At 43.2% G+C, this 18,550-nt stretch overlaps 1 protein-coding gene across 1 annotated transcript in view; it reads right to left on the bottom strand.

Moving 5' to 3' along the window:
- THSD7A (thrombospondin type 1 domain containing 7A) overlaps positions 1-12,749 on the bottom strand; it is a gene marked incomplete at its 5' end in the record, with an annotated part of 209,493 nt that extends 196,744 nt beyond the window's left edge. The window contains 1 exon segment of the mRNA XM_073629537.1: positions 11,918-12,749. Coding sequence (XP_073485638.1) covers positions 11,918-12,749 — 832 coding nt within the window.
- Between the last annotated feature and the right edge of the window lie 5,801 nt (positions 12,750-18,550).

Raw genomic sequence — 18,550 nt, 5'->3', positions numbered from 1 at the left:
AGGGGGAGGAGGAGGAAGAGCGGAACTTCCGCTTTTGGGTAAAGTTCTGCTTTAACTGGTGGATAGTGGGAAAAGTGTTCCCCTTCCAAAAAAAAAAAATTGGGTGCAGGCGACAGAATCAGTCTTCTGGGACCTGTGATGTGTCGCAGAAGGCTGCGGGGGAAGGAGGGGGGGGGCTGAACAGTGGAGGAGCGGGTATCTGTCAAAATCAGGTACCCACTCCCCACCAAAAAAAGGGGGAGGAGGAGGAAGAGCGGAACTTCCGCTTTTGGGTAAAGTTCTGCTTTAACTGGTGGATAGTGGGAAAAGTGTTCCCCTTCCAAAAAAAAAAAAATTGGGTGCAGGCGACAGAATCAGTCTTCTGGGACCTGTGATGTGTCGCAGAAGGCTGCGGGGGAAAGGGGGGGGGGCTGAACTTCCACTCAGATCGCCATAGTGATCTGACCAGAAGTAGGGGAGCGGTTACCTGTCCAAATCAGGTACTTGCTCCCCACCAAAAAAATTATGTGCCAAATTTAAAAGAGGAGGGGAAGAGGAGGAAGAGCGGAAATTTCCTATTTGGGTGAAGTTCTGCTTTAATTGGTGGATAGTGGGAAAAATGTTCCCCTTCCAAACAAAAATCATTGGTGTCAGTTGTAACTTACCTGAGAGGCAAAAATTGCTCAGTGCTCAAGCAGCTCCTAGTAACCTCCTGGAGGAACTCCGAGGTCCCACAGAACCCTGGTTGAGAAAGGCTGTTCTAGGCTGTACATGTGCTATAACCAGCCGTTTTAGGGGCATAAATGGCCTGGGAGTATAAAGGGTTAATATATGGCTCTACCACTACCTTTATAAAGGGAATAAATCTTTTGTTTTTGGTCTCCTGATGGAAATGATGACATGTAAATACATTCTGTTAAATGACAGCAACTCTGTACTTCCCATTACAAAACAGACAAACAGAATGCATTAGCTGCCAGCATTGTACTATAGTTCTACCAGAAAGCCTCAGAGACGTGTGCCACTTTACTTTGCCAGGCGTGATTAGAACAAAAGCAAAATTCATGAAAATAAAATCCCAGAAAAGAATAATGGTAATCCATGTTTTCGAACACTGCTGTGCAGTCCAAATCCTAGTTATTGGCACTTATAAAATAATTGTCCCACGCAGCTCAAAGGGCTTTATATATATTGGGTTTCACCTTCCAACGCTCAGGCTACATTCAAAAGGGTTTAGAAATGGGGGATACGTTTTGTACTTTTTAGTCCTTCTTGAGTTTCTGTCTACTAGTGAATTTAGTACATACTACATTTGCTAGGCATTGCTTTATACGGCACTAACCCAACCGCTGAATGCAGCATTATCTCATTGACTTCAATTGCTTTTCCCAGCAGGCTCTCCTCTGGTCTTTTGCATCCACTGCTGCATACACATAGCCGTTCTGTGAATTTTTTAGAACGCACTTTAGCCATTTAAGTATTTATAAACCCTAAAATTGACCCATTAAACACTTGAAGACTGGGCTTTTTTCTGCCACTTTTTGTTTACAAGTTTAAATCAGTATTTGCTGCTAGAAAATTACTTATAACCCCCAAACATTATATATATATATATATATATATATATATATATATATATATATATATATATATATATATATATATATATATATATATATATATATTAGCAGAGACCCTAGGAAATAAAATGATCGTTGCAATTTTTTATGTCACACGGTATTTGCACATTTGAACTTTTTTTGGAAAAAATACACTTTAATGAATAATAATAATAAAAAAAAAAAAAACAAAGCACAATATATACCACAGTTTTTTTGTATAATATAAAAGATGATGTTACGCAAAGTAAATTGATAGCTAACATGTCATGCTAACATGTCATGCTTTAAAATTGCGCACGCTCATGGAATGGCGACAAACGATGGTACTTAAAAATCTGCATAGGCGACGCTTTAAAATTATTTACAGGTTACCGATTTAGAGTTACAGAGAAGGTCTAGCACTAGAATTATTGTTCTCACTCTAACGTTCGCGGTGATACCTTACATGTGTGGTGCGAACACCGTTTACATATGTGGGCGTGACTGCGTGCGAGCACAGAGGGATGGGACACTTAAATTCTTTCTTAATATATTTTATTTTTACACTGTCCCTTTTGTTTATTTATTTATTTTTTTATAATGTTTATTTCTATTACAAGAAATGTAAACATCCCTTGGAATAGAAATAAGAATGACAAGTCCTCTTTATGGAGAGATCTGGGGTCCAAAAGACCTCAAATCTCTCCTTTACCCTTAAAAGCAAAAGATACATTTTTGATCTTTTTGCTTTAAAAAAAAATAAAAAATTATCACTTCCGCTCTAGACCGGAAGTGATGTCATGATGTTACTCCGGTCCTCCAAGGCCATAGAGGCAATCAGAGATCATCTCGTCTCTCTTTGGTTTGGCTCTGTGACCAGCTGGCCGCACCGTTGGAACATTTCATGGGCGCGTCGGTGAAGACGGTAAGCCCAAGAAACACTGACAAACGAAGGGGGGGGGGGCGCCCCTTTTGAAAGCAGCTCATGAGCCGTTCGGAGCGCTGGCTAAAAAAAAAAAAAATATACAGGGGTTATGGCTGATAACTTCAGCCATAACCCCAGTAAACCACTTGCAAATGTACACATACGCATTGCGGTCAGCAAGTAGCTTTAATAAAAAAAAAAACACTAAACTCTGGTTTAAAACAAGCAAATTCCATTCCAGTATATATTCTTAAAGCAAATTTTCCTCAGTTGCTTTATGGTTTCAGGTCCAAGGCCATAATAATGTCATACATCCCAGGAGTCTTTCATCGGGAGGAGGGGCTTTCTCAGCTAAGCACACCCTCCTGCCTGCATGCCTGAGCTAAGAGCAGATGGATTCCAGGAAGTAAATGCTACATGAATAATCTGCCCTTACTGAAGACAAGCGTGGCTAGAAATGCTACTGGGATGTTTTTCAAAGTGATTTCTAACCAAAATGAAGCATGGAGACATGGATGGATTGGGGGGGGGGGGGGTTGCTTTGAATATTAAAAATGAATTAAATAGAGTTTTCAGTTTGTGGTCCTCAGATACAGTTTAGTCCTGCTTCAACTCAAAAAAGTCCCTTCTATTGCTTTCCAAATCCCTTTTTTTTTTGGCTGCTGTGATTTCACTTCCTGTTAGAGGGTGGCTATGTGCATCCTCCATGGTCCATCTGTATGTAGGTATGTAGCCACACTCTCTTGATTGCTCCTGAGAAGGTCTATGAACTACGAACTTTGGGATTTGTAGTGTGCATTGAGTAGTATACACGACCGCAACCAACGTGCACTGCTTGTTCCAAAGAAAACAGAAGTGATGGGGAAAAAGAGAGGTCCGGGGGCGTACAGGGGACATTACAAGAGGCAGTAAGAAACTATTTCATGAATGATAAATTGTGGGGTGATTAGGTAGAGGATGTGTATGGATTATTTTTGGAGAATAAGGATATTATTTAATTGTAATTTTATCTGCTTCTTCTAACCGTATAGATTTTGTTGTGGCGTTCTTTATATCAGGGGTCTCAAAACGTTTTGGTACTAGGGCCACATCATGTATTTTACAAAACATCCCCATCAGTGCCCTTACTTACATCAAGGTCCCCTTACATCAGAGTCTCCATTGGAGCCCCTTTACATCAAAGTTACCCATTACATCAGTGTTCCCATCAGAGTTCCCCCTTAGATCAGAGTCCCCCATTACTTTAGGGTCCCCATCAGAGTTCCCCCTTACATCAGAGTTCCCCTTAAAATCAGGGTCCCCATCAGAGTCCCCTCTTAGAACAGAAGCAGAGACCATAGATCTCCTCTGCTGATCTTAATCCTCAATCTGTATACACTGAGGATACGCTACTGACCCTATCTGTGGGCCTGATCAAATCCTGTAGTGGGCCGGATTTGGCCCACTGGCCATTGTTTGGGGACCCCTGCTTTACATTGTTAGGATAAATGTGCCGGAATAACGGTTGATCCTGCCACCATCCTTTACTTCCTTTGTGTGACAATGCTAGCCACGGGGTCTGATTCCTGTGGCAGTGTTGATCAGGGCTTTTTTTCTCAGAGAATAGGTGCAGGAACTCAACCATGCCCGCCACACACACATACCTGTCAAATGGCATCAAATAGTAGCTGTTCCCTATGCATACAACCCCTTCCCTCCACTGCCTTCATCTTTCCACCCTCCTTAAAAAGCTCCACTATCTGTCATATGTCTTACCTTTGTTGCAATATTAAGTTGAAACACCTATCTGGCTGTAGTACCTCCCAACATACTATACTATACTACAGTCACTTGCACTTGCATGCAGTAGGAGCATCAACAACTGGTCACCAGGGAAAAAAATTAGACCACAGAGGGTGGAGCCTACCACGCACCCTCTCCTGCCCATGACTGCACTGAACCCTGGGCACCTGTTCTGTATCTCCCTGGTCCCTGTCCAGCACTCAGTGGGATGTGCTCAGGAGATGTGACCTGTGGGACCTACTGGGAGATAAGCTATCACTTCTAAAGGTAGAAGCTGGACTTCAGTGTTACCAAGTGATAGTGGTGAGCAGGGAGTAGACGACCTGAGCCAGAGGTGGCGGAACTGAGTTCCCCCTAGTTCCTGCTTAAAAAAAGCCCTGGTGTTGATGGCCCACTATGTACACTCCCACAAGCTTGTGGGGCCCTTTTTATTATTTTTTTTGTTTTTGTTTTTTTCTTTTTCTCAGAATGGGTGGTGGTGGTGGTGGGATTTTAGGTGGTGGTGATGGTGGGATTTTGGGTGGTGGTGGTGTTGGTGGTGGGATTTTGGGTGGTGGTGGTGTTGGTGATGGCATGGGGTGTTGGTGGTGGGATTTTGGGTGTTGGTGGTGGAGTGGGTTGGTGATGGTGGGATTTTGGGTGGTGGTGGTGTTGGTGGTGGAGTGGGAAGGTGGATGGTGGGATTTTGGGTGGTGGAGTGGGGTAGTGGTGGTGGGATTTTGGGCTGTGGTGGTGGTCGAATGGGTTGGTGGTGGTTGGATTCTGGGTGGTGATGGTGGGTGGAAGAAAAAATTTTACTACTGTAGCCCCTTTTCCTGATTGGACAGTTTCTTGTTAATTGGGAGTGGGGGCCAGGACCTGTCAGGAGAGAATTTGAAGGCAGGTTAGGTCATGTGGGGTGGTTGGCAAACGAGAGTCAGAGTAGTCCTGACTTTTTGCTGTCTGGAATCGGGAAGAACCACAAAGATACAGAGGAAAAGTTTTGTTTCCTCTTGGGGTACACAGTTATTGTCTGTGTTCTCCAGGAGATGTTGAGTGGTTCACCTTTGGCAGTCCAAAGAGATTGTGACACTCATCCCCCACCTCTTCTAATCGCAGGCCTCCTTGCAATATTTGACATACTCTGTGCTCCTATGAAAACCAAAGCTTGTGTGGCTTTATAGTAAACTCCATGCAAGAGACTAATAACCAATCTTGGCTCGGGTCAAGAGATGAATGAGTTGAGAGAATTAATTTTATTTGAGAGCCGGCATGAGTAGTTTGTCAGCGTGATCTTGACTTTAGTAAATCAGACCCTTTGACTCTGTACTTGTGGATGTTACTGCTGGCTGTTTTAATGCTCACTCATACCTAACGACTTTTTAATGCTCTCTTCATGCATTATTTAACTTGCGAACAGCGCATTAAGAGGTCAGATCACTTTCATTCACTTAGTAGTACATGCTTTTACTACACAAAGCTTAACTCTGTTGAAAACTTTCCTTTGCAAAATGCAGTCAAATCTTTTCACTGGAAAGGAAAGCTAAAATCTTGGCTTAAAGACAGAACTTAACTTCAAAAGCAAAGTACTGTTAATTCTCTCCCTCCCCCAGCTTTTAACTAGGTTGCAGGTTGTCTGATGGGGAGCCGGTACCTTTTTTTGTCAGTACCCACTTCCTCAATCCTCTCCTAGGCTCATCCTATCCCCCTCCCTGATGGCAGCCTCCTGGGAAATGTCCCAGGAGCAGTGATGGGACAGGGTCACCCAGTGCCCAGGGAAAAAAATTCCAAACTGCGTCATCACCATCACTTGGTTTTTAACATCGCTCCGAGGGATACAACAACTTGTGGTTCGTTCCATAAACTTCGTCCCTCCGGATTTCTGACATTGCTCTGAGGGATATAGCAACTTGTGGTTCATTCCATAAACATCGCCCCTCCGGGCCACCTACAGCCACTCACCACCTAAGCCTTATCCGACCCAACTCGGCGTATGCCCCTCTGGGTCCATCCAATCTGGTAAGCCTCTTCATTTTCGGTGGTGGTGTGTCTGTCTTCACTTCAGATGTCTTATATTTCTGCTTGAAGTTTTATAGTTCCTGAAGATTCCCTATTAATATATATACGGATGACTTTCTCCTACAATTTACATTTGGAACTGTTGGTTTAATGTCTTTGACATTGGACGTTTCAATATTTCATTAGCGCTACACTCATTGTGTTTTACCTCATGGACTGATAAGTACCTGATTTCTAAAAGTCAGCAGCTACAGTATTCAACCTAAAGACGCAAGCACCGCTCCAGGGTGGTCCACTAATCCACTGCTGCAATTACACTGATAGGTGCCGGCCCAGCTCGTCGCTGTCTTCACAAGGAAAAAGGAGGAAACTGGTCGGCCCCCCATCTAAAAATCACCTTTATTGTAGTCTTCAAAAAAATCACATACCACAGATAAAAGGTAGGGAATCAGCAGGCAATATCTAACGTGTTTCATGTTTATTTAGCACTTATTCATGTCACCTATGAATGTCAAGTCAATAGGGCCACACCACTTGGTTTGCAATTGCTTCAGTTCTATTTAAAATCAGCATTTGGCAAAGAAAAAAAATAAACCTTCTGGAAGCCGCAGCAGAATTGCCTCCTGAACACCTGCAAGCTGCTGCTTAGCCACCCTGTAAAAATATATCCACCATGGCTTACTTTTCAGTGTCTGCTGCAACATAAACTTAGCCTAATGCCGCGTACACATGAGCGGACTTTCTGGCGGACTAGGTCCGACTGGATTAGTCCGGCGGACAATCCGATAGTGTGTGGGCTAGTCCGATAGCTTTTCGGGATAAAAATCTGACGGACCTAGAAATAGAACATGTTTCAAATCTGTCCGACGGACTAAAATTGGGAAAACTGTTTGTCTGTGTGCTGGTCCGACGGACCAAATACGACGCAAGGGAAGCTATTGGCTACTGGCTATTGAACTTCCTTTTTTAGTCCCGTTTACGTCATCACGTTCAAACCGAACGGACTCCGTTGGTTCGGAAAGACCGTCAGACCTAGTCAGAAAGTCCGTCGGAAAGACCGTCGGACTTAGTCCGCCGGAAAGTCCACTCGTGTGTACGCGGCATTAGTGTCACATCAATAGAATAGTGGATAGGTGGGAGCTGTCTTTGTCACTTTTTTAACTACCCCCAAAAATCAACTCCACCTCCAATTCCAGGAATCCCAATTTCCAAAAGTCCCCGGGTATGCTTGTCACATCCATGGAATGGTGTCATATGGAATAGAATAGAATGGTGTACCATCAATGAAGAGTCACATCAAAAGAATGGCTGATAGTTGAGAGACAAAGTGCACTGACATTGTTACTGGAATGGTCTGTAGACCTATCCTTTAAGCCCCTCTTACCTTTATACTCTTTTTTTGACTACACCCAAAATTTACCTCCACCTCAAATCCCAGGAATTCCAATTTCCAAAAATTTCCAGGTTTCCCAGGCATGTGTCTAACATGAAAAAGTATATCTGATACTCAGTCCTCTGTAGACATGAAGAACCAAGGTGTGTAGTAATTTTTGTCACGTAACTGGAAACCAGCTTTTAATTTTCAAACTGTTGTTGACTAATAAAACCTGAAATCCAATAGGTTACTATACTACCATCTTGTCAGATAACCCATAGGCCTCATTGTTCCAAAATCTATTCCATCAGCTTGTTCCACGTCTGATTAATGATGACAATTCTATATATATATTTACATTACTGTTCCCTGAGTAATGCTCATCTACCATGATTTTGCCTTACCAATTATCAGTTGCTGGTTAATTAAAAGAGAAGCGGGATCAATTAGACTAATTTGTTTCTTTTTTAATTTTATCGTTCGGCCACATTAGCTGAGTCATTATCAATTTTCCATGTAGAGAATAGTAGAAAGGATAATTCCCCAAATAGATATTAACTGGGAATGACGATTTTCTCGCTCAAGTAGACATCAAATGAGTTCTATTTTAGACCTATGGCAATACTGTACGTGACTTTTCAACTTCCAGTGTTCTGCATTGTGCCTGGTTACTTTACATTCCATGTAAGTATTCTTACACTGCTTTATTTATTTTTATTTTTACTATGGTTTTACATACACTCCATGGCTACTTTATGAGGAAGACCTGCTTGTTAACTTTGTGCAGTTTGGACTTGGAATCAGTTTGGAATTAGAGATTAATCAATGATAGTGGATTAAGGGAACTAAATTAAGAATGGCAGAAAAAAAATTCAGCAGGGGATGACAGTAAATGTACACTTTAGGAAATAGTGGTTTCTGCAATCGCTTGGGTAGCCCGGAGTCCTGGTTGCCTACAGAGACCATAAAGCAGCTATAACCCGAGCTAAGTGACTTTTTAGTATATCCCTATAGCATAATGTACATTGTCAATGCTCATTTGCCAGAAAGGTTAGATAGCATGTGCATGTGTGTTGTATGCATATTTGTAATCCTAACGTATGTCTTGTATTGTTTTCTTACAATTGTGAGTACATTAGATTGTATGTGACATATTCTTGTTTAGCAAAAGCACATTAATATACTACAGGGTTTTCTGATTCCTTGCTTTACCCCGAAGTAACCGTTAAAATGCAAAACAATTGGGGGCTTGTCCGGGATTTGTGCTAAAATTCGACTGAAACAGACGTGTTTTCTGTGGTGTTTTCTGCTGCTTGGGCTAAGAAAAATGCTGCATAAATTGCTCAGGGAAAGCAAAACATAACTCAAAGAGCCAGACTGCAACTCATGTGCCTGCAAATTGATATGTAAAGCCTACAGACATGGTCAAGGTTTGTGTTTGGTTTAGTTTTTGCATTATCAAACATTAATTTAAAAAAAGTATCATCAGAAAAAGACTGCAGCAGGTAAATGTAATATAACTTATAGTGCAGCACCTATTCAAACTTGAACAATTCTCCTATTTAGTGATCTTTACATCACATTCCAAAAAATAATTAATTACACAAATGCACTAATTATATATGTTATAAAGCATGCAAAAAATCTGTATATAAAGTTCAACAGTCCAAATGCGAGACCCCATACACATCACATCTCACACTGTGACTCCACACAGCAAAATAACTGATCCCCATCACTGCATTGTGTTAATACATTTTGTAGAATTGTAATTTTAAATATCCAATCTATCCACTTGCTTTCCTTTCCTAAACGTTTGTGCCACCTTCACCATATGTGCCCTCACCTTAATAAAGTGTATGTTAAGCCTTGATATTCCTTTATTTCCATAAAGTTTTTATCCCCGCTCCGTGCTTCACATGTGTGTCACTCCTCCCTCTGATTAGCAGCCTTCAGTCTCCAGCTATTTATCACTTAGTCTCATGCAAGAGATATTAGGGTTCAATAGTGCTTTATCCTATAAAAACACTCTTTATTTCAGTCATACATTGGTATAAAACTTACATTTTAAGTTTTAACAACAATCCGAATATTGGCTTTGAATTGCATATATACCATTTGTACCACAGGTAAATTTGCCGTTGGTTCTGCAGTCCCGTCAGCTTACAACACTCGTTAGTAAGTTCACAGCGTCAGCCCTTCAGGTCCCGCCCCTACATCTTTCGTCACATTTGTTTCAAATCCCCCTGAGGAAGTCACGAGGTGTGACGAAACATGTACAAACGGTATATATGACATACATTCAAAGGCGATAATCTGATTGTTAAAATGTGAGTTTTATACCAATGTATGATTGAAATAAAGAGTGTTTTTAAAGGATAAAGCACTATTGCACATTTATATCTCTTGCATTAGATTGAGCGATAAATAGCTGGAGACTGGAGGCTTCCAATAATGAGGGAGGAGTGAAACACATGTAAAGCATGGAGTGGAGATAAAAAATTAATGGAAATAAAGGAATATCAAGGATTAACATACACTTTATTAAGGTGAGGGCACATCTGGTGAAGGTGGCACGAACATTTAGGAAAGGAAAGCACGGTGGATAGACTGGATATTTAAAAGGACATTGCTACGATCAAAAGTATTAACACAATGCAGTGATAAGGATCATTTATTTTGCTGTATGGAGTCACAGTGTGAGATGTGTATGTGGTCTTAATGAGACAGCATTTGGACTGCTGAACCCTATATACAGATTTTTTTGCACGATTTATAACATATATATTTGGTGAATATATGTATTGTATTAATTTTTTGGAGTGTGATGTAAAGATCACTAAATAGGAGAGTTGTTTTAGTTTGGATACGCGCTGCACTAAATGTCTAAGTGATAATTTGCACATTTTAAAGGGAGTGTGTTGGGTGCTGGCAGCTTTTGTATTTAATTAGAGTCGCACAAAGCAGCTCACAAGAGTGTAACACATTTAAATAGGTAAATGTAATATACTCATTATACTAAGGCTGACTTTTTGTCAGAAAATGCGTGCAAACACTCATCCCACTCCCTGAACACTTGTAGGCATGCCCAAAAGTGGGGGTGGTCAATCAACTGGTGTATGGCTAGTATGTGTTGCACCTTTCCCCTTGGCTTTGCTTTATTTTAGATAAAACAGAACTTGGGGTTACACTGACCAGAAAGTGGGAGTTAAATAACTCCCATTGTTGGTGTTGGGGCAAAAAATTACCCCTAGTATTGGCCTCAGTGGGGGTAATAGTGACTTTCAACATTAGTGTCAGTAGCTACAAAAAAATCCCAACATTGTTTCAGGTGGCATTACTATTTTAGTCATGCTGCCATCAGTAATCAGTGGCAGTCATACTTTATGCCTTCCATTGGTGGTGGCTGTGAAATGTAACCCCCCCCTCCATTTAGTGTAAGTGACAGTAAAATGTAACCCCCTCCATTAGTGGTCAGTGGCAGTGAAATGTAGTCCCCCTGCATTGGTGGTCAATGGCATTAGTGTATTGGTTGTTGGTGTTTTCTTACCTAGGCACCTTCTCCGGCATCACTGCCTCTCTCCAAGATAACTTCGAGCCTGGACTATACAGTAGTTGTACTATGCCTTAAGCTCACCACATATGTTACAATTTTATTGTAGGCTGGGTTCACATCTATCCAGGTCGGGAACGAGGACAAAATTTTGTACTTTCCCAACATGCATAGAAACGCAGACATGTGGTAGTTACCTTAATTGTTGAAGTACATATGCCAAATGCGATTCCACCACCCCTGGAGTGACAGGTACCAGCCATTCACCTAGGTGGCACAGTTGTCCCACCATAATAGTAGTGCAAGTTAGGAAGTGCCATTCTAGCCTCGGCCTTGGGTCGTTGTAAAACAGAGAATTGCAACTCTCGCCTGTTGTTCCCCCAAATAAAAGAGGTAGGCATTGCATCTAACATTTTGAAAAATGACTTGGGTACTGCCCTTAATTGTTAATGGCATCTCCACACATCTGAGGCTGTCAATCACCTGCTGTAGGCTGGAGCAGAGACAGGGCCATCTCCTGGGATTGACTAGTGTCAGCATATACTGTCAGAAGAGACTCATGCAGATGGCAGAGGAAGAAGAGAGGAGACAGGAATCACAGTAGGTGCTTTGGATTGAGGCAATTACACAACATAGAAAGATATGCTTTGTTCATTTTTCATTTCAGAGGTTCACAACAGTTTTGTTTAATATAAACGAATTACCTCAATGCAGCGGTTTTTCCATTCTTGTGCATACAGGTGACTATTCGTGTTTGATAGCCAATTTGTATATCCCAATATCTGTTCTCTTGGCGGTTTTTCCTATTGCGGTTTCTCTTCTTTTTAATTAGCTCCCGGGCCTCTGGGTCCTTTACAGCCTTTTCTCTCTCCTTTGCCCGTTCCCTGTTGCGCCCTCTCTTGCCAGCTTGCCGCACATGCCTGGACAGAGGCATTGAGCAGGAGCTCCAAGGCCCCACGCTGAGGCTGTACATATTCTCCTCCCCATCGCAGGGTGATGTCTGGCAAACTTGGAACTCAGTGAGGTTTGGGCAGGCCGACCCACCAAACTGGGCTATGGCCAACACATGGCGCGTTCGGTGTTGCAAGCCATTGCCGCACGTCTTGGAACATTCCGACCAGGGGGAGAACTCGGACACCACGCAGTCCTGGGGGCAGGGAATAAGGCACCCTTGTTCCAGCCTGGGCTTTGGCTCAAAGTATTCGCATATACTGTCATCGGCCTCCGCCCCGGTGGCTTTTTGTAAACAGACGACTTCCCGGGTCTGGATTCCTTCCTCGCCCTTTGTGCACTCTGAAGGTTTTTCCGGCAACCTTGATGTGACCGGCACGCACTGGTTCCAGCTGCCCAGCTGCCAGTCGTATAGTTCTTTGTGCCAGTCGCACACCCTAAAACAGTTCTGCTGGTTTTCAGGTCTGTCGGTCTGTTTGCAGTTTGTGGGGAGGGTTGTCCACCCCTCGATATGGGCACACCATACAGCCCTTGTCTGAATCCCACCAGGCCCACATTCATCTCCCATGCATCTTCCCCAGGAACCTGAAAAACATAAAATACAGCAGAGGATAAGACGATAGATCACAACTTATTCATGATTTGAACAACATTTTAAAAACCCTTTTCATCAATATCAAAAGCTGAGGCTTAAACCCAACAAAGAACTTCTCTTATCTGTCCCCTTTTGGTCTGTTACACATCAAAGGGTGTCATTGTATCTGTTTGTTAACCAGTTTCTCTCTACAGCAATTTTTTCATTTTTTTGCACACATGTAAAAATCTGACTATAAAATTACCGGTACTTAAAATATATATTTTCTGAACTCAGAGAACCTGTAGAATAAAAAGATGGCCGTTGCAATTTTTTTATGTCACACAATAATGGCGCAACTATTTATCAAATCTCTATTTTTAGGAAAAAATACACTAAAATTAATTTTAGTGCACACAAATACAATTTAATTCTCAATGCTTTGAACAAGAAGATCTGGATGCCGCACACTGGATAAAGTTGAAAACTTGTCTTTATTAGAAAAATGGGATCATCAAAAATACAGGACCATCATGCAGAAAGTACAGGAAAAGCTGACGCGTTTCGCACTCGGAACTGAGTGCTTACTCATAGCTATGAGTAAGCACTCAGTTCCGAGTGCGAAACGCGTCAGTTTCCTGTACTTTCTGCATGATGGTCCTGTATTTTTGATGATCCCATTTTTCTAATAAAGACAAGTTTTCAACTTTATCCAGTGTGCGGCATCCAGATCTTCTTGTTCAAAGCCTTGTTCCACTCAGCATTTAGCCAGCACCTGGAACTCTTCAAACTCTGAAAGCTTCACATCAACTATACACCTGAGTTTGTGTCCACCTGAGCGGTGAAACACCCTTTTTGCTTTAATTTAATTCTCAATGTTTGTACAAAATAAAAGAAGAGGTGGTGTAAAGTTAGGCTGGGTTCACGCTGCTGTGTGGAGCGGCTCACAGCAGGGGTCCGGTGCGTCCCCCGTTCATCGTTTCAGGTTTCCGAATTCGGTCCGACTTTTTGGCTGAATTCGGACCTGAAATGGACCAGAAGACGCACAGGACTCTTCTGCAGTGCCATTGAGAGCCGGTCGCAGGGGAACCGGCATCCAATTCGCAATAGTGTGAACCCAGCCTCAATAGATACCAAATTTGAGTACACCTGAAAAATGGGTACCCAAAATTATCAAGAGGGTAATGCGTTAAATGCATCAGCATAGAATAAGCCATAAATGAGGACCCTAGAAGTACTGCTCTCGCTCCGTCATTCACATGTGTGGTGCAATCGTGGTTTTTACATACATGTGCGCACCCTGTGCAAGCAATTGCATTTCGAGTCTGTGTTGGACAGGGGTGTCCAAACTTTTTTCAAAGAGGGCAAATTTGATGAAGTGAACATGCGTGAGGGTCAGCCATTTTGCCTGGTATTCTTTGAACCATTAAAATTAAAGCGGGGGTTCACCCACACCGCCAAAAAAAAAAATATTAAAAGCCAGCAGCTACAAATACTGCAGCTGCTGACTTTTAATACATGGCCACTTACCTGTACCAGGGTCCAGCGATGTCGGCGAACCCGCTCGGTTCTCGGCAGCTGCCGCCGCCATCCTAGGTGAGGGAATCAGGAAGTGAAGCGTTGCGGCTTCACTTCCCGGTTCCCTACTGCGCATGCGCGAGTCGCGCTGCGCGTCCCAAGTGGTCCCCGCTCTCTCCTGGGAGCTGTGTGTTCCTAGGAGTCAGCGCGGTGGGGACGGGAAGAGGCATAGACTCCCATGGGAGTCTATGCCGGAAGTGGGTGCAAATACCTGTCTTAGACAGGTATCTGCACCCCTCTCCCCCCTGAAAGGTGCCAAATGTGACACCGGAGGGGGGGAGGGTTCCGAAAAGCGGAAGTTCCATTTTTATGTGGAACTCCGCTTTAAATGCAAATTAACGTATACACTGCCCAACAAGAATTCTCTTGCCTTTGTGGCTGTGTGTGGTGAAGAGTCTAAAGCTGGCCATACACCTATAGATTATCTGCAGATTTTCTATGGTTAGATAGAAAAAGTGCAACAGATCTCTCCATGTTCGTTGAACTGTGTGGATGGAGGAATCTCCCACTTTTTCCATCTAACCATAGAAAATCTGCAGATAATCTATAGGTGTATGGACAGCTTAAGAATGAGCTTGGGCGTGTTATTTGGAGATAGATAGATAGATAGATAGATAGATAGATAGATAGATAGATAGATAGATAGATAGATAGATAGATAGATAGATAGATAGATAGATAGATAGATAGATAGATAGATAGATAGATAGATAGATAGATCTATATATATATATATCTCTTTTGTGGCCCCAATGAATCCCAGAGCGCCGCTCCGGACTAAGGATAAGCTTGAACGTGTTATTTGGAAATACCATATTTATCGCCGTATAACACGCACCTTCACTTTAAGAGGGAAGTTTCAGGAAAAAAATTCAATTTCAAATAAAGAACTGTGAAGCAAGCCTAATCAGTGCCCATCTGCAGCCTCACCATTGCCATGAATGCAGCCTCACCATTGACGTGAATGCATCCTCACTATTGACATGAATGCAGCCTCACCATTGCCATGAATGCCATGAATGCAGCCTCACCATTACCATGAATGCAGCCTCACCATTGACATGAATGCAGCCTCACTATTGACATGATGCAGCCTCACCATTGCCATGAATGCCATGAACAGTAAAGTGACCTCTATAATGAAATGTTGAAGTAACAAATATACATGTACCATCATCCAGAAATCAATAATCAAAAGGGTTGGAGGCCAGATCCCCAGTCAGGCGACCAAAAACAGGAGCATATTGGACTATTCCGGTACAATAATAGTGGGTAATAATATGAAGCATATAACGATAAAAAATAAAAATATGATAGTTTTTATTGATGCAGAAGACAAACAAAGGTAATAGAATAAGACATAGTAAAAGTACAAGTATATCACCAGTGGATCATTGGTATACAGTACAACACAAAATCTCAGATATCATGTTCCTCGACTAGTTTCGCGGACATAAACCGCTTCATCAGAGGGAATCTAGAGATGATTATATTCTGACTAAACAGTCTGAACCTGACAAATAAAAAAAATACAATGGAATTTACCAAAATACATAGTAAGTAAAATTATATTCCAGCATCAACATTTACACCGGGGTAATACAATTTTGGGGGGGGAACAAAGGCGAGTCTGCTTACCCAGGTCCACAACAGGCCCCAGGCGCGTGGCCCCACCACCCGAGGGAGAATCTCCCACGGCCGACCTGGGGGAACTAACAAAATGACGGGGGTATTGGCATAGGATAATTATTGTAGGGTAATAAGTGACCTAGATAACCACACACCGGAAGTGAAGCATAAGATGTGGAGGTAATAATGGAAGTAAGGGTGATAAGGTGAGTGCCTGGTGAAAAAATGTGAAAGGTAACATAAAGTGAAACTGCAATGTGCAAGGAGTAAAGAGGAATACGTATGGTGACCAATTGGGTTAAAGAATATTACTGAAACACAGAAGGCAATAGTGTTAGGTGGTGTGAACGTGCAGAGATGAAAGGTAAAAGGATGGGAACAAGGAAGGGGGAAGAGGGAAGGGATTGGGGCTAGGGGACACAAGGGGGAAAAAAAGGGGGGGGGGGGGGGGGGAGGGGGAAGGTAGGGGGGGATTGGGAAGGCGGGGGGGGAGAAAAGGGGGAGGGAGGGGAAGGGGAGGGATGGAAGGGGAGGAGCAGGGAGAATTGGAGGGGGGGGGGGAGGTGAGGGGGAGGAAAGAGGAGGGATGGGGGGAAGGGAGGGGAAGGGGGGAAAAGGGGGGGAGAGGGAAGGGGAGGGAAAACAGAGGAGAGTGTAACAGTGTGAACTAGGGTGAATGGGAGGTACGAGTACCTGGTACTAGTGTAGGCACAGATGAATTCCCAGGGGAGGCATCCTGCCAGGGCAGGTGCCATCATAAGGTAAATGGGAGGATAATACGGACTGTAAGCGATGGGTGAACACAAAACAAAGCGTGTTCACCTAGCCTAGGGCAACTGCAGGGAAACAAACCAGTATGTTAGATAAGACCAATGTTAATGCCCAGGGATACGGGACTTAAGTGAAACAATAGGTAAGTACTAACCTCAAACTGGCGCTAGGCTGGTAAGCATACAGGAACCTGGGGGTCAAGGACCGGCCGTCAGACTGACAGGCAGGCATAGCCTGCCATTTATAGCTCCCAACCCTGCGACGCTGCGCCGCGCTCCAATGGGGCGCCGGCACACAACGTCATAGGGTCAGAGGTTCCACAGGGCGCGCGCGCGAGAGGATCGCGCGCGCACGCATGCGCACCGGCCACCTGGCCATGGGAAAGACGTCCCTGCCAGGACCAGTGCAAGAGGAGGGGGCGGTCCCGTGTCCGAGACCGAACCCTCCACCAGGGACCTCACCAGGCCGCCGAGGGAAGACACAGGGGGAGGGGCCCGCGCCCTGGCCCGGACCAGGAATGGGAAGGCAGAGTCACCATACAAAATAAAATGAAAACCAACGATTGGAAGGTTAATAGAACATGAACAAAGAGGTTGATAAAATTAGAAGGAGCTTGAAAAACATGAATTGGTGGACTAGGGATTGGTAAATACCCTAGAAACCGGTGCAGTAGCCCCTCCAAGGCATAAACCCATAAACACCTAATTGCACAAATTGCATATAAGTTAAGGAGGGCCAAGGACAAAACCACATGATTGGGTAAAAGCATGTGGACAAGAGGGCGGGTAGCCAGGTAAGGTGGTCTAGGGCCAACCTAATGGGCATCTGTCTCGGAGGATTGCACCAGGGCTGATAATTAGCCATAGTGGTAATAGAGTAAGGTACGATTACATGTAAAAAGAGGCCTCCTCAGAGACACACAATGTATGTGTCAGTGGGGGTAAATTTAAAAATGAAGAGTGGGGTAGCTGGGGTCTGCGGAGTGAAGGGCCAAGGATAACCCATCACTAAAACAGCACACTCAGGTATCCACTCAACATAGTTCCGGGTGTGTATCCACCCAATGTATACGATCAGTAAAGTGACCTCTATAATGAAATGTTGAAGTAACAAATATACATGTACATCATCCAGAAATCAATAATCAAAAGGGTTGGAGGCCAGATCCCCAGTCAGGCGACCAAAAACAGGAGCATATTGGACTATTCCGGTACAATAATAGTGGTAATAATATGAAGCATATAACGATAAAAATAAAAATATGATAGTTTTTATTGATGCAGAAGACAAAACAAAGGTAATAGAATAAGACATAGTAAAAGTACAAGTATATCACCAGTGGGATCATTGGTATACAGTACAACACAAAATCTCAGATATCATGTTCCTCGACTAGTTTCGCGGACATAAACCGCTTCATCAGGAGGGAATCTAGAGATGATTATATTCTGACTAAACAGTCTGAACCTGACAAATAAAAAAAATACAATGGAATTTACCAAAATACATAGTAAGTAAAATTATATTCCAGCATCAACATTTACACCGGGGTAATACAATTTTGGGGGGGGAACAAAGGCGAGTCTGCTTACCCAGGTCCACAACAGGCCCCAGGCGCGTGGCCCCACCACCCGAGGGAGATCTCCCACGGCGACCTGGGGGAACTAACAAAATGACGGGGGTAATTGGCATAGGATAATTATTGTAGGGTAATAAGTGACCTAGATAACCACACACCGGAAGTGAAGCATAAGATGTGGAGGTAATAATGGAGGTTAAGGGTGATAAGGTGAGTGCCTGGTGAAAAAATGTGAAAGGTAACATAAAGTGAAAC

This window comes from Aquarana catesbeiana, linkage group LG05 (assembly GCF_042186555.1).
Source record: "Aquarana catesbeiana isolate 2022-GZ linkage group LG05, ASM4218655v1, whole genome shotgun sequence".
Lineage (NCBI taxonomy): Eukaryota > Metazoa > Chordata > Amphibia > Anura > Ranidae > Aquarana > Aquarana catesbeiana.
Note: the sequence above shows the minus strand (reverse complement) of the source record. Positions and strands in the feature narration are given on the sequence as shown.